The sequence below is a fragment of the Pelobates fuscus genome, chromosome 1, assembly GCF_036172605.1.
Source record: "Pelobates fuscus isolate aPelFus1 chromosome 1, aPelFus1.pri, whole genome shotgun sequence".
Taxonomy (NCBI): Eukaryota; Metazoa; Chordata; class Amphibia; order Anura; family Pelobatidae; genus Pelobates; species Pelobates fuscus.
Window position 1 is genome coordinate 443,660,332 of NC_086317.1, and position 14,791 is coordinate 443,675,122.

The 14,791-nt window shown below is 38.1% G+C and overlaps 1 protein-coding gene across 2 annotated transcripts in view; it reads left to right on the top strand.

The window, feature by feature from the left end:
* Positions 1–14,791, top strand: part of ARHGAP20 (Rho GTPase activating protein 20) — a 124,848-nt gene that overhangs the window by 12,507 nt on the left and 97,550 nt on the right. For both annotated transcript variants that reach the window (XM_063430021.1, XM_063430031.1), the window contains exon 2: positions 10,303–10,388. In XM_063430021.1, the coding sequence (XP_063286091.1) occupies positions 10,303–10,388 (86 nt within the window). The remainder of the gene's footprint in view (positions 1–10,302; positions 10,389–14,791) is intronic.

Sequence of the window (14,791 nt, forward strand, 5' to 3'; positions counted from 1 at the left end):
TCTTTAAAAAAAACATGTAACAAAATAACTTTTCATCTATGCATCTATTGAGATGAAATGTTATTCCCCACAAAAATGGCACCTTGCCAAGAGGTTAGCATTCCTATTGGCTATGATACTGCTGTGGTATGACCACACCCAGTAAAAACAAGACATACAGCTGGGGGGCGTGGCTGGGGGAAAAGGAGGGAAAGGAAACTCCCAAAAACATAATGCAATACATATTACAAATGTGTAAAAAAAAATCCCAAACATTATTGTGCTTAGATTGACATCTTTTTTTATTTTTTATATTTAATTAAAATGAATGTAATTTATGGCATATAAACAATGTTGCTATATTAGACACAAGTCATTTTATCTCAAGTTTAACTTTCCTATCGGATTTCTTTATTTTTACACGTGCATTATTTGTGTTGTCTTGGTTACCTTGTAACATTTTAGTGAATTTTTTTCAGCGTCCAACTGCATTGATGTTTTCCAGGAGGATCTCACATATACAGTCTTCCAGCCAATTTCTTTTTTTCTTCACTTGTCAAATATTTCATTTGTAAGGAAAATTCCATCCCACCTTCTTATTTGACTTCTGCATTTTTTGTGGTGTGGGACCAAGTCCTCAGTTTACTTTCTTTCCAAATCATTTCATGATTTTTTTAAACTCTTCGTTCATCTTCAAGTGATGTTGCAGAGCTTGTGCAAAGCCTTGTGGTTAGCAATTCTCAGTCTCAGATTATTGTACTTATTTAGTTAAGGACATTCTGTGACAGCTGAAGGTTTCTGTCTGATTTCTGTTTTTTTTTTTGGCAGACAGGTGTAATAAACTATAATGACATATCCAGAGATAGTTGTGTTTGTGCTTTGATGTTCAAGCATTAAGCCAGTTCCTCACTGGAAGGATGGGGTTTAAGATTGTGACAAGTGGATTTGCGCTGAGCAATTTTCTTTAGTCTCCAAGTATATTTTTGAAAGTTAAAAACTGGAGAAGAGTGAAGATCGTGTCAATTTTTTTATTTATTTTTTACATTTTTCAATTAAAAATCAGCAAATAAATAAATAAATTACCAACATTTTAAATAATTGCATATCTTTCGTGGCTGAGATATTGAAGGGAAATGTCCTGTAAACCTAAATATTTTCTCTTTTTAATCCTAAATCCCCGCTAGCTGCAGACCCCCCCCCCCAACCCTAACCTTCCTCCAACTCTAAAATTTCACTAACCCCACCCTTAGGGGTGTCATAATTAAAGGAACACTGTAGTGGTTATGGTGTCATGGGTGCCTTGATACCCTCCAAGGGTAAGTAAAGAAAACATTTGGAGTTTGATTCCTTACTTGGGAACCCACCTTCTCCAGGTAACCCAGAAGCCCACTTGCCAAAAAGGTTGTGAAGTGTGTAACCAGGAAAAATGTGGAGCAGACGAAGTAAAATGAAAACACAACAAACGTTTGAAGTGAAAACAGCTGTAAACGATTGTATAATTCACCTCTAAATGTTTCTATATCTCATCTTCATTTGCAGTGTTCGCCGTGGCTTTGCCTAGTCTGAACTTGATTATGATGTCATTAGCAAAATGTTTAATACGAATTTGAAAGAAAAAAAAAATAGTTAGCACAAGTTACAGGTTGTAATTATTGGTTTATTCATTGGCTTATTCAATGGCGTAAATTCCGAAGATGTGACAGTTACCCTTAAGAAAGCAGTGACATTACTACAATGACGGCAACTTGCCATACAGACAGTGACATTTAAATGTCTATGGCATTTTAAGTAATGTGTGTTAAAAAAGCATTAAAAAAAGATTCTTGCAGCTGAATGTTCTTTCCCAATATCTGGAGATTTTGCAGAGATTTTTTTTTTACCTCTCAGCCAGTCCTGGCTATCCCTTTACACCATCCATGCCCACCTTTTCCTGGTTTTATAACAGATATTGATGTTAGGCTAATCAGTAGCTCTTTGCTATACCCGCTCCTTCGCGGCTCTGACTTTCAATGCTGTCAGAGCGCAGGCTGAAAATCTCTGAGCCTGTGCTCTGACTCACTAACTGAGCGCTGGAACCACGAGGGAGAAGATATGATCTGACTGCACCTACTGCTGGTGCGTACCAGTGGACCACTAGGGAATCGTTTAAATTGAATATGCTGGTGTCCCCAACTTGTGAGCTGTGTTGGTCGCCGGGTGCCTCTGTTGTCATGGCGCCCTGCGTGACCGCACAGCTTGCACACTTCAAGGCTGGCCCTGCTGACAGACACACTGGCACTTACTCTCAATAATACACACACACAAACCCTGACAGACACACTCACTGACAGGCACACACACACACACACACACACACTCACACAATGACAGACACACAAACACTGACAGACACACACTCAATGACAGACACACTTATTCACAGATACATACACTTACACACACTTACTGACAGGCAGACAGACACACACTTACTGACAGACACACACAAACTCACTGACAGACACACACTCACACGCTGACAGACACACACACTTACTGACAGACACACACACTCACTTCCAGACACACACACACTCACTAACAGACACACACACTCTCTGAAAGACAGACACACACACAGACTTACACAGTCTTGCACACACACTCACAGACTTACACGGTCTTGCACACACAGTCTTGTACACACACTCCTAACCTTTAGGAGTCCTCTGGGTCCTTTCCCTGGGGTCCAGTGGCTTTCATGATCTTCCTGCTCCTTTCTGGTCCCTCGCACTGTTTAGTGATGTGGGGCCGGAATTATGTCATAGAGGGCACGCAAGGAAGCAGGAAGATCATCAGCACAGTCAGCGCTCCCTCGCCGCCGCTGCCACCTGCCTCCTTTCTCTCCCGGCAGGTATATTGCTGCAGAGTTGTCACCTGCCATCTGGGACAAGCAGGAGCCTACTCTGCCTTGCTAGGGGGTGCCCTTAGGTGACCAGCTGGCCACCTGCTGGCCTCCCTGTGACATTCTATCAGCCTGCTCTGCACAGGGTGCCCTCCACCTCCTTGCATGGGGCGTGGTGCACCCCATGTACCTGCCCTTAATCGGCCCTGCAGAGGCTGTTTTTAAAATTATTTATGGCGGCCTGGGGGGCAATTGCCTCCCTGCCCCCCGTCCATGTCTGCCCCTGCCTTTGCTCATAACCGGATATCTGCATTTAGTAATTATTTAAAAAATATGCTGCAGCCAGTGATACTGAAATACCCTTGCTCACGGTTTCTCATTCATGAAAAAAATGATAAGAAATGCACAGAAGAGTTAATAGAGCTTCCATCGCAGGCGCACGTGTTTCTCATTTTCCCTTTTGTCATGATTAAGAAGCAGTAAGTGATTGTGTTTTGCGAAGATGCTCAGATGGAATACCAATATTGTAGATGTACTTTGCAGAACCCTTTTAACTGTTAATTGTTCAGCTGATAAATCGCATCTGTTTCTTTTGATAATGTCGGAGACAAATATGGCGTGGTTGTATTTAGACCTATGTAACTGGGCATACTTTAATAATATTGCTTATGGGCTGGATCCAGAGTTTGATCTACCAAGAATTTTGTGCGTACAGACGTTGGAAATGTAAATCAAGCCTGTAGACGTCTATTTATATTACTAAATGATTAGACTAGACAACAAAAAACACTAGAGTCTGCTGGTGCCTGGAGTCCCTTATCCTCATCCCATAGTAAATTTATACTAGAGCCATTTTTAAATGGCCTAAGTCATCTGGATGCACCAAGTCCCCTCTTCCGAAATATCCCAAGCAGTAGGTCTCCTTTCAATATAGATATATCAGTTTTGACTCTATTTGGACATTTACTGTCTATGAATTCCATTCAAACACAAGCAACACTTATGTCACTTGTGCAGTAGTAGCGATTTCTGCTTTGTCATATCAGAAGATGAGGTTTGACTAATGGACTCAAGTTATTGTTAAATTGTTCACAACATATTGTGAGGCAGCATCCTGTAGTGGTTATGGTGCTTTGACTGCCCCTTTAACATCAACATTGAGTGAAAAATGTTTCATGGTCATATATCATCTACACAATCGCTGAATTAGCAAAGATACATGTGATCTACGATCTGGATGGGAATTAGCAGAATGATGCTGATATATTTTGACTATCAATTAGAAAATTTTATGATATGAACTGTGCCAAACAATGACAACAGTATTTTTGTTAACGAGGAGAGGTGATCGCAGGTTACAGAGTACAATTTTTTTTTTTCTAGTGCAGATGTAACCACAATTTAAAACGAAATGCAGATTGTCTACTTGGTAAAATTCTGCTCAGATGTATATCCTGATGTATGTTTTGGATGTTCTTTTTAGCTCATTATACAATCCTGCCAAAGAATAGACCTCTGGAGAAATAAAAATACCTCTGTGATCTGATCCAAGTCAGATATAGAGCAGAAAAATGTATAATATTATGGTATACAAAAAATATCAGTTCCCCCCAACCATTCTTAAGTGAACCTCAGATGATTCCACATTCTAGATTAACTTATTTTCTGTGTGAGAGAACCAGACAGAGTTAGGAACTAGAGTTAGAAGTTCAAGAGACTTAAAATCTGAATGGCAAAATGTAGGCAAAAATAATTCATTTGGAAGAATGCTTAGGGGAGCTTCTGGCTATCCTGAAGGCTGAGGGGAGTCAGGGAGCAGCACCCAGTGTACCTCAGGTAAGAAGTCAAACCATTACTAAACGCTTTTACTACTCACATTGACGGGGGCAAGTGGGCAACAGAGCCCTCCTTGCACTGTAGCTATTATAGTGTGCTGCAGTCATTAGGGTGCTTGGAGTGTTCTTTTAAATAGATTTTAAGCTGGTTAGATCAGACAAATTTAGTGTCTCTAGTAAAAAAAAAAAAACACAATTTTCTTCTTGCATGCATCCTCTAGCTCTGTGTGCACGTGATGGAGACTTTGCATGAGCTTTAGAGTGAACTTTAAATTTGATTTAGTGTTCTTTTTTTTCAGTGTTTTTTTCAGTGTTCTTTTTTTCTTAAAAAGTACTCAAAATTTCCATCAAGAATCATTGGAGGTGTTTGCCCATGAGTTTTCGCCTGTAAATTGCATGAATTCTGCTCACTGTGTAAATGTAGCACTATTCTTATGCAATGTGAGACATGTTCGCTAGGGCACAATTGCTGGGCTCACTTTGGTAGTTGCATACTTAAAGCAGACAAATAATTACGTAGTCACAAGCAAGGCTGCCTAGTGTATTTGAACATGAACTGAATTATATTCCATGGTACTCTTTCTCGGTACAAAGGAAAAGGAAATCGATTCTTTTCGTACACCTCTGAGCTGTAAGCACAATCTGTGTTATGAGTTACTCAATTGTTGTATTGTTCTTTTCCTACTGAGTTTATGGGTGGCATATATACAATTTTGGGAGTAAATGGTGCCATTCACGTGGGAAATATATGGGAAATGGCAGAAGAAATTGTGGCAACACTTTTTATGATATTATTGTGGTGTATTATGGAAGAGCTGGCAATCTCAAAATATTTATAATGTTATCTTCCCCTCTTTTGTAACATAATCCACAAATTCATGGGGATTGGCCATGAAAACTCTGCCACCAGTGCAACAGTAGATGTCAAATAAGAATCAGTCTTTGTAGAATCATTAGACTTGATCAAATATAAAAAGCAAAAAACCAAACACATATGAGCTAATTTTTCACTTGGAATTGACTGTTTTATTTGTAATATTCATGTAGACTTAGAATCTTTAAATGCATATCCCTATATTCCATCTTTGGAATGTTAGTCTGTACATTTATCAGGTTGTTTATTGAAACATTAGAAGATAATTTTCATTTTTAATGCAAAATAGGACATCTGCATTTCTAGAAATTAAAATCATGTATTCTTGGCTTGCCTTAAAAAAAATGCAGCCTTGTAAGCCCTTGTATGACCGAAATACTATAATCAGTGCTTTGCTGGCTGAGAATTGTATGAGTCGTAGTTTAGCAAACTTTTATTCATGTTAAGATTCCGTGGTGGAATGTGAGCTGGAATTTTGGTTGTAATGTAGCCTGCTGTTATAAAGTCACATATAGTATACATTTTTACTATCAAAGTAACAAAATGTTTTATTTTCAAACAAACCCAACTATCCGTAATAAAAAAAATAAAAACACAAAATTTTTCTTATCTGTGATGGGTACATTCATTACTATTTACTGAAAATAAATCAGGTCATTTAAAGGCTATTGGTACCTTTTACCCCCTGGCATAATGTGAAATGGGGTAGAAAATGTAACCCATAACCTGCCCCTATCCACATGTCTCAGGTCTTCTCAAAACAAAGTCTGTATTTTCAATATTATCTTAAACAGTTCTGAACTGAAAATAAAAATAGCCAATATTTTTTCTCCAAATTATTGAAAGCGTTATCAGTAGTGAATAGACTTCCCAAAACAACAGGCTTCCGGCATTTTTAATTAAATGGAATGAGCCCATGGAGAAGGCACCACCCTGCATGTCTAAGTCAGGGCCTTGACTCCAACAAACCACAATTGCAGTAAGGTTTTAATGTTGTCTTTAATTAAAGGAGGAATCTAGGATGTTACGTAACATGTGGAATCAGAGGAAATGATACAGTTTTTAAAGATGCTCAGACTAAAGGAAGACTGACTGCGCAGGCGCTAAACTGAAGAAGGGGTAAAAACTCAGTTGAGCAGAAAGAGGCTCCAGGGAGACTGGGGACTTACATTGCCAGGGCGTTCTGGTTTAGAGGTGGGAACTACCCGTCTTCCTTTAAGTATACCACAAAAATAATATAAAAACCGCCAACTATTCCTTAAAACGTAGATGTGTATTATTTTAAGAAAACATGTGCAAACAAACAAACAAAATAACTCTGAATACTTAAAAAGTTTTATACTACTTAGAGACTCCAATGATACTACATACATAAATTGTGCAGATGTGTTGCCTAAATTAATATTCTAAGAGTGGAACAAGGTGGGGAGGACCAAGAAAGGCTTGATTGTGCCACTTGTGACCTGCACTGTCAAACCAGTTTTTTTTTTTATCTATCTGTTCCTCTGTGTGGTCTTAGTTGACCATTGTGGCTACTTGGTCACTCCTGTCATCCATTTTGTCCATTCTGTGACTTTTACAATTTCCCTGTGGTTTATTTTGTCCCACGTTTGGCCTTCCTCCCATCTGTGATTACACTTATTCATTTTTGTCTCCCTTTTTCTGATTGTGATTTTCCATTTTAGTTCATCCCTTGTACTTTCTGAAGCATTTGACACTCTTGTGGCTGCTCCAGGTGCTGTGTTCCCCTTCTTTTCTTGAGGCTCCCTACCCCTGCTATAGGTTCCTTAAAGCTCACTACCACTGCTATAGGCTGCATGCGGCTCCCTACCCCTGTACAAACTCTGCAAAGCTCCCTACCACTGCTATAGGATCTTTGAGGCTACCTTCTCCTGCTATAGTCTCATTGAAGCTCCCTAGCCCTGATAAAGGCTCATTGAAGCTCCCTACCACTTCTATAGGCTGGTTGTGGCTCCCTACCCTGCTATAGGCTCCTCAAAGCTTCCTAACACTGCTATAGACTCTTTGAGGCTTTCTACTCCTGCTATAAGCTCTTTGAGGCTCCCTAGCACAACTAAATCTTTGCAAGTCCATCCTTAGCTATGCCACTACCTGTCTCTGCTCTGTCCCTAACTAAGGCCTCAATTTACTAATTATCAAATGATTTCAAAAAGCTTTTACAATTATTTTTTCAAAATATTAAAACACATTTATCGTATAAAAATATATCAATATATAAAACATATTAAAATATTTTTTTTTTAAATCTAAATATGAAATCATTTAAAAAGTTTATCCATAAATGTTAAATCATTTGAAGAGGGTAACCAAAAATATTAAATCAAAGCTTATGCCAGAGTCACAACCCATTCCTTGCTGAATACATAAAGAGTACTGGTAAACCATTTCATTTCATTTTAGACTGATTACAAATAAAACATGGACATACATGATTCTATTGTCACTCTTCAATTGTTCGATCTCGTCTCTGTACTTTGTGACTTCAATAAAAATGGGTGTATCATCAACAAATCATCAACAAATCCCAGGTCTGCTTTGTACAGAGAACATATGGTGCCTTGTTTGTCGGAAAATATTCTAGCACTGCAATGTGTAGCTCTCGGTCACATCTGAGTGCAATATGGTGTGACATCACAAATGGTACTTTATTTAGCCTACTCACTAACATCAAAAACCTGTACGTATTTTTATACATGCAGCTTTTAACTCCTAGAACTCCTTGAAACGTGTTGAGGACTGTTATTTCTGTGGTCCTCTACAGAATATGCTAGTTAACAAAACCATATCTTCATAGATAGACCTACATGTGGGCAAATAGACTGACAGTGACCACGTACAGATATGGTCTCTATCCAGGAGTACTTCCAATAATTCAGGAGCAAGACTTCACATAGAACATTTCATCAGGTTCTAAGTGTTAGCATGTTGTAAAGTAACATACTTATCCAGTAGTACACGGTTATTCACAAAAGTGAACATTCCAAGTAAATTAAAAGTGAATTTCAAATTCACTTGTATCCGCCAATACCAGCAGTTCTTTAAAAAAAATATTCTTCTTCCCCTCTTTTCATCCTTTCTCTGTTTTGCTTTTTTTTATTTTTTTTTATTTCAGACGGGTACCTGCCTTGTATAAGTTTTGTTTATGCTTCTGAGGTTCAGGCCATGGAACTTTGTCATCATAAATATATCGTTGAATTCTATTAATCTCCCTAATTCCTCCCACCCGGATCCCTCCCCCCAACCCTTTTTATTAGTTCATAATGTAAATTCTTGTCTATCACATTTACTTTACCAATTTACTTCTTGGAGAGAGAGAGAACCTCTTATATCCTCTATAGTTAAAATGTTTTGTTATTCTAATTGTCTGCCTGTTTTGAGGTTGCATTCATTTCTTTTCTTCCCTTCTTCTCGCCACCTCTTGTCTGGCCCCTCCCTTCACTGTGACTGGACCTACACTCTATCTATGTTAATTGTTGTGATCGAAAGTCATAAGGAAGGAAAGTAATGATAGTAACGATAAAGTAGCAGTGATGCCTCCTGCTAGGAGTCACAAGAGTGATTTTAACTTTCTTTTTTCTTTTTTTCTTTTTTTTTTTTTTCACAATAAAAGACAATTATGTATAATAATTATGTATAATAATTATTATTATTTTAACTTTCTAATAATATTTCTTCCATTTTATTTATCCATGTATCCCAGTCTTCTATTTGCCTATATCTACTTCCTAGTTTCACTAATTCCAAGTAAATTAAAAGTGAATTTGAATCCCACGTGTATCCGCCAATACCGTCAGTTCTAGGTTCCAGACACACTTGAGATTTGAGCCCTAACATGATGACACCTATCATAGCAGAAATATGCTCAGTGTTGGGCAGCACAGTTCTGTCCCCCAGCAGAGCCTTCCAGCACAGTTAGTAGCCATGCATCATTATACTAGTGACCTTTATATATATATATATATATATATATATATATATCAGGCAACTGCATTGAGCAACTGCACTGAGAAACAGCTGTTTAGAATAAATATAGAAAAAAAAAAACCAAAACAAAAAAAACAATATCCTCCTAGCCCATCAATAGAGATCCGGGGTTGTAGTCCCAAAAGCCCCCCAGCAACTCATGTGCCAGCCCATCTTTTTTTTTTTGCAGTGGATAATACGATACGATTACATAGAAGCTTGTCATGCCCCAACAGCAAACGACAAGCTTTGCAAGATACAATAGACAGTATGTGGAAAGGAATTTAAACAGACATGCACATTTTTTGCTGTGCCTGCCAATCTTACATATAGCATCAGTCTTATAGAATTCATCACACATACATAGCTGTCAGTCTGGTGATACCCATCTCACATATTTAGCACATGCTAGAGTGCCCTGAGTCTGTTTGTTAATATTGTTAAAATCTCAGTTTGCGGCAGAACCAGTCCTGATTTGGATTTCCATGTCACTTTGTGCTGCTCTGAATCTGAAGTCTGACTGCACACTCCGAGTTAAGCAGATAACCCACATCATTCCCAAACATATAATTTCCCAACTCCACTTCTACCACAGGTGCCAGAGGAAACTTCTCCACATCATAATATACGCTTATTGTTATGTGTTTTATGTTGCTTTAACTCAAAGTTCCGAATAGAATATATCAGTATAAAATAACAATATCATGACAATGTTCATTAAAAAAAAACGTATTTTCTGTTCACAGAAAATGAAAAGCTTGGCCCAGAGACGCCAGTCTGCGCCATCTCTTGTACTCAGCAAAGCACTTAACAAATCCAGAACAATAACCAAGTAAGTCAAACTGCCTCCATTCTATCTATCTGTCTGTCTGTCTGTCTGTCTGTCTGTCTGTCTTTTGGTCTGTCTGTCTATCTAGTTCCCAGAAGAAAAATACATTTTTGTTTTTAACTTTTTGCCAATGAAACATGCAAAAATATTTACTGTCTTTATCCTTCAGCAGTTCATGGGGTGAAATCATAATGTGTAGGCCAGTGAATTATTTACTAAAGTGGGAATTCAAAGTGAATTTAAACCCAGGGCATCTGTACTGAAAGCATACCTGACTTATGGAATGTTTCAAGTTCAGCTTTTTTGACCTTAAAGGGACACTATTGGCACCCAGACCACTTAATCTGCTTGAAGTTGCCTATGTGCAGTGTCCCTGTCTCCTAAGCCCCACGACTGCGAACACTGCAGTTTCAGAGAAAGGTTTAGACAGCCTCTACTGGTGACACCTTCTTAACAGTAAATAAATTGCCTGTTTTCCACATTAGTTTAAAATTGCGTCAAAATCATAAACTCATACTTGCATCTCTTGGATATTCAGGATTTACCCTCTAGCCACTAGTACTGTAAATACCAACACCACTATTAATATAGTGGCCTAAAATAGATTTGGCTGCTTGGTATAGTGTGTTCTCTGAAGTTATTTTGGTGTATCATGTGTGTTATTTTATATAGTAAACATGTGGAGCAAAGGATTTTTTTTAATGCGTCCTGTATTTTACACAACCACAAAGCTTAGCCATTTTATTTTAAAACGCTGTGTTTTTAGCAAGAGGGATTTCACAAATAGTTAACCCTGACATCACATACTTTTGAGTGGAATTGAGGAATCCACATTTTCTTATTCACATCCACAATTAGGAGCACACCAGTTGTTAAAAAGTCCCGTATAGCTTTCCCTAATTTCTTTTACTTACCGTACTTCTAGTGAATTGATGGAATAGAACATTAGAACACATTAACTTTTAGAAAACTAACTTGGAAGAGAAAGCCAACAATGAATTCTTGCAATGTTCTCCGTGCAAATTCTTGCTGAATATTCTATATTTTGTTACACTTACGTTTTTAATCAAGGTCAAGTGCATCCCGAGACTGGAACGTTTGTGTAAATGTAACATTTGCATTTTAAATATCTGTAGAGAAATGTTATTGTTGATTAAAGGTCAAAACCTCAATACTGATATGTTAGCAGTTTACACTTGCAATGCATGCATGTCCGTAGAGACACAGCTCCAAGTCAGATAATAATGTATGTTTGAGACGTATTTTCTTGTCATCAAAACCTGATTAACATCAGGCAAGGGATAAACAATATATGTCATCTCTCACTTCCCCCTAGGCCCATCAAAACATTAAATTACCTCAATGCATATTAAATATCTGGTTGCTAGAACATATATGGAATAAGGGCAGATCATAGATGGAAGTGGGCCGACCATTTGCACATTTTGATAATACCTTGATTGAGAGGACTTTTAGCATTCTAGTTCCTTAGATTAGTAGTAAAGAAATTTTGAAAGTTATAGAGAAAAGGATATTTGAATGTGTAACGATCGGTGCATCTAGTTTGGTCTCCTCGCAGGTAGCAAGTATCGAATGTGCTGTTTGGACGCGTGACCTGCTTCCATCTAGTGAGTAGAATGCTGCCTGCTCTAAAGGCACATCCTTAAAGGGACTCTCCTGTGCCAGGAAAACAAACCGTTTTCCTTGCACTGCAGGTATCCTCTCCCTCCCACCGCCCATCCAATGTTGCTGAAGGGGTTAAAACCCCTTCAGTGACTTACCTGTATCCAGCGCCGATGTCCCTCGGCACTGGATCAGGGTCCGCCCACACTCCTCCCCCACTATGTCATTCGGCGGGGGAGACCTAATGCGCATGCCCAGCAATACCACGCACATGCATTAGACCTCCCCATAGGAAAGCATTGAATAATGCTTTCAATGCTTTCCTATGGTGATTTCAGCGACGCTGGAGGTCCTCACATAGCATGAGGACGTCCAGCGACGTTATAACGCACTTTTCGTGTTCTATGAACACGGAAGTGTCCTCTAGTGGCTGTCTAGTAGACAGCCACTAGAGGAGGACTTAACCCTTCAAGGTAAATATTGCAGTTTATGAAAACTACAATAATTACACTTGCAGGGTTAGGGTATTGGGACCCTCCAATGGGCAGAAGTGGTCTGGGTGCCTGGAGTGTCCCTTTAAGGGCCGTCAATGGGCGAACGTCACTTCTGGTTCTGCTTTGATTGCATCACCTGAGTGACCTAATTTCCTCATTTTCTAGGGTCGAAGAGGGCCACCTAAAACAAATACTCCAAATGTCCCACCAGCATCACAAAAAGAAGTAAAGCACAAAGTTCAGGGGCCTCAGGGCTCCCATAACTGTTTTATTTTAAAATGTATTGCTGCTTTCTAAGTAGCTGCAAAAGCATGTTGCTTTTGAATATAGAGGACACAAACATTTGGTTTCACAAATTTTGTTTTTCAAATTAAAATGGATATGAATATAAAGGGAACTGTAATGTTATATAGAAAAAAATGATGTCAGCGTCTCTTTTAAATTGAATTCATATGAATTTAGTTGAAAAACGATTGCTGATACTGTTGACTGAGTTACGTGAGTTACATATTTTGAGCTGTGAGGATTATGGGGTTACCTAGATCAGTGAGTAAGGATTTTTCAGAAGTATGAGTCAAAATCATAGTCACTTTAAATGTTCTTATAAGATTACATGGGCCAAATGGTTCTCCAATGCCATCTGTTTCTGTGTTTTCACTTAAATCTTCCATTAAAACGTACAGCCTTGGCAATGGCTCGATATAATCAGCATTTAATTTGTTCTGGTAAAGTATGTGCCAGAAATTACCCTCCTTAGTTTATCCTGACAGATGAGCTTCTTGCACCTGCTCTTCACAAAAATGACATATGCATGTTCGAAATTAACAAATATAATTGATATTAAGGAGGCTAGACCAATGCATTAATATTTTCAATGGTGGAGAGAATTTCTAAGTTATTTGTAAAATTTGCCCTCTACCATAAAAAAGCTGTGTTTTGACAGTGTCAAGATCTGGGTGTTCTCACTCCAAAGCACTGGTTTCCAAACTCTTTTTGTGAGAGGCCAATTAATGTACATAGCGTTAACTTGGCAGCCCATTCTTCAGTTAGAAAAATAGGTCAGTAACCTGTTAGTGAGAGTATTTAAAGTGACGCAATGATGGTTTTTGTTTCTTACAGTTTTCTTTTTTTATGCCTTTTGTATCTAAACTCACTCCTTGCCACCTGCCTTCATTTATATTTATTATATTGTCTTTCTTGTACTGGATCTTGTACCTGGGCTCCTCTATTTTTCTCCTCTGTCCGAGATTTCTGCAATTTGCCCTCCTTTGGGATTCTTTGATTTGTTTATTGTGGGTAAATTAGCTTAGCAAGAGAAATTTAACTTTGCTTAAAGGACATCTGTCACCAGAAAGCATTTTTTTTATATAATAATCATTTAATCAAGTTTTGAGATAAAATAGATTTTTTTTAATTAAACATATACGTAAATAATTTTTTTTTAAAAAACTCATATTTTTTCTTTAATAAATGACAGAATCCTTCAGCCATGGACATTTAGTCTCCATGGTCTTCCCAGCTTCTGTGCAGGAAGTGAAGCAGGGAAGGCCATTGAGACTAAATGTTGGTTTTCAAACACTGTCTGACACAAGGTGCGTATATATGGCTGAATGATCCTGTTATATACAAAAGGCAGAGATGAGGGTTTTTTTTTTTTTACATATACATTTTTAAAAAAATATATACTTCCTTTCGAAAAATGATGAAAGGATTATTATATTAATTTTGGCAAATGTTTAAATGTTAAATGAGGCTCTCTTCTCACACTGACCTTTTGTAACGATACACTGTCAACTGCTGCAACGTGACTGGAAACATGCCATTCATAGCGTGAATAAAAAATTTTTGAAAAAAAAATGTTTTAAGCTGACAGTTGTCCTTTAAGCACCATTGTCAGAGATCCCAAACCCCCCCCCCCCCCCGCCCCCCCTCCAAAAAAAAAAGGGTGACTAAGGTGAATAAAAAAACAAAAAACACAGGAAAACTAAAAAGGAATTAATTTAAAAACAACACGTGGAAAGTAAAAGCACCTCTTTAAAGGAGACCGTTGATCTAGGGAAAGCAATATTGCAAACGTAAACAACCTTGTGTATGCTATTACCTGTGTCCTATTGAATATAAATGACACTGTAATGACATGGGGACTTAGAAACACTTAATATGGTGCCAGGTGTTACTCTTATTGATCTCATACATAAGCCAATGGGATTCATAGATATGGGTCTCCTCCTGAGCTGAGCTGTAATCAGCAATGCATTGGGATTGTGCTCAAAGCTTCCTATATGTGAA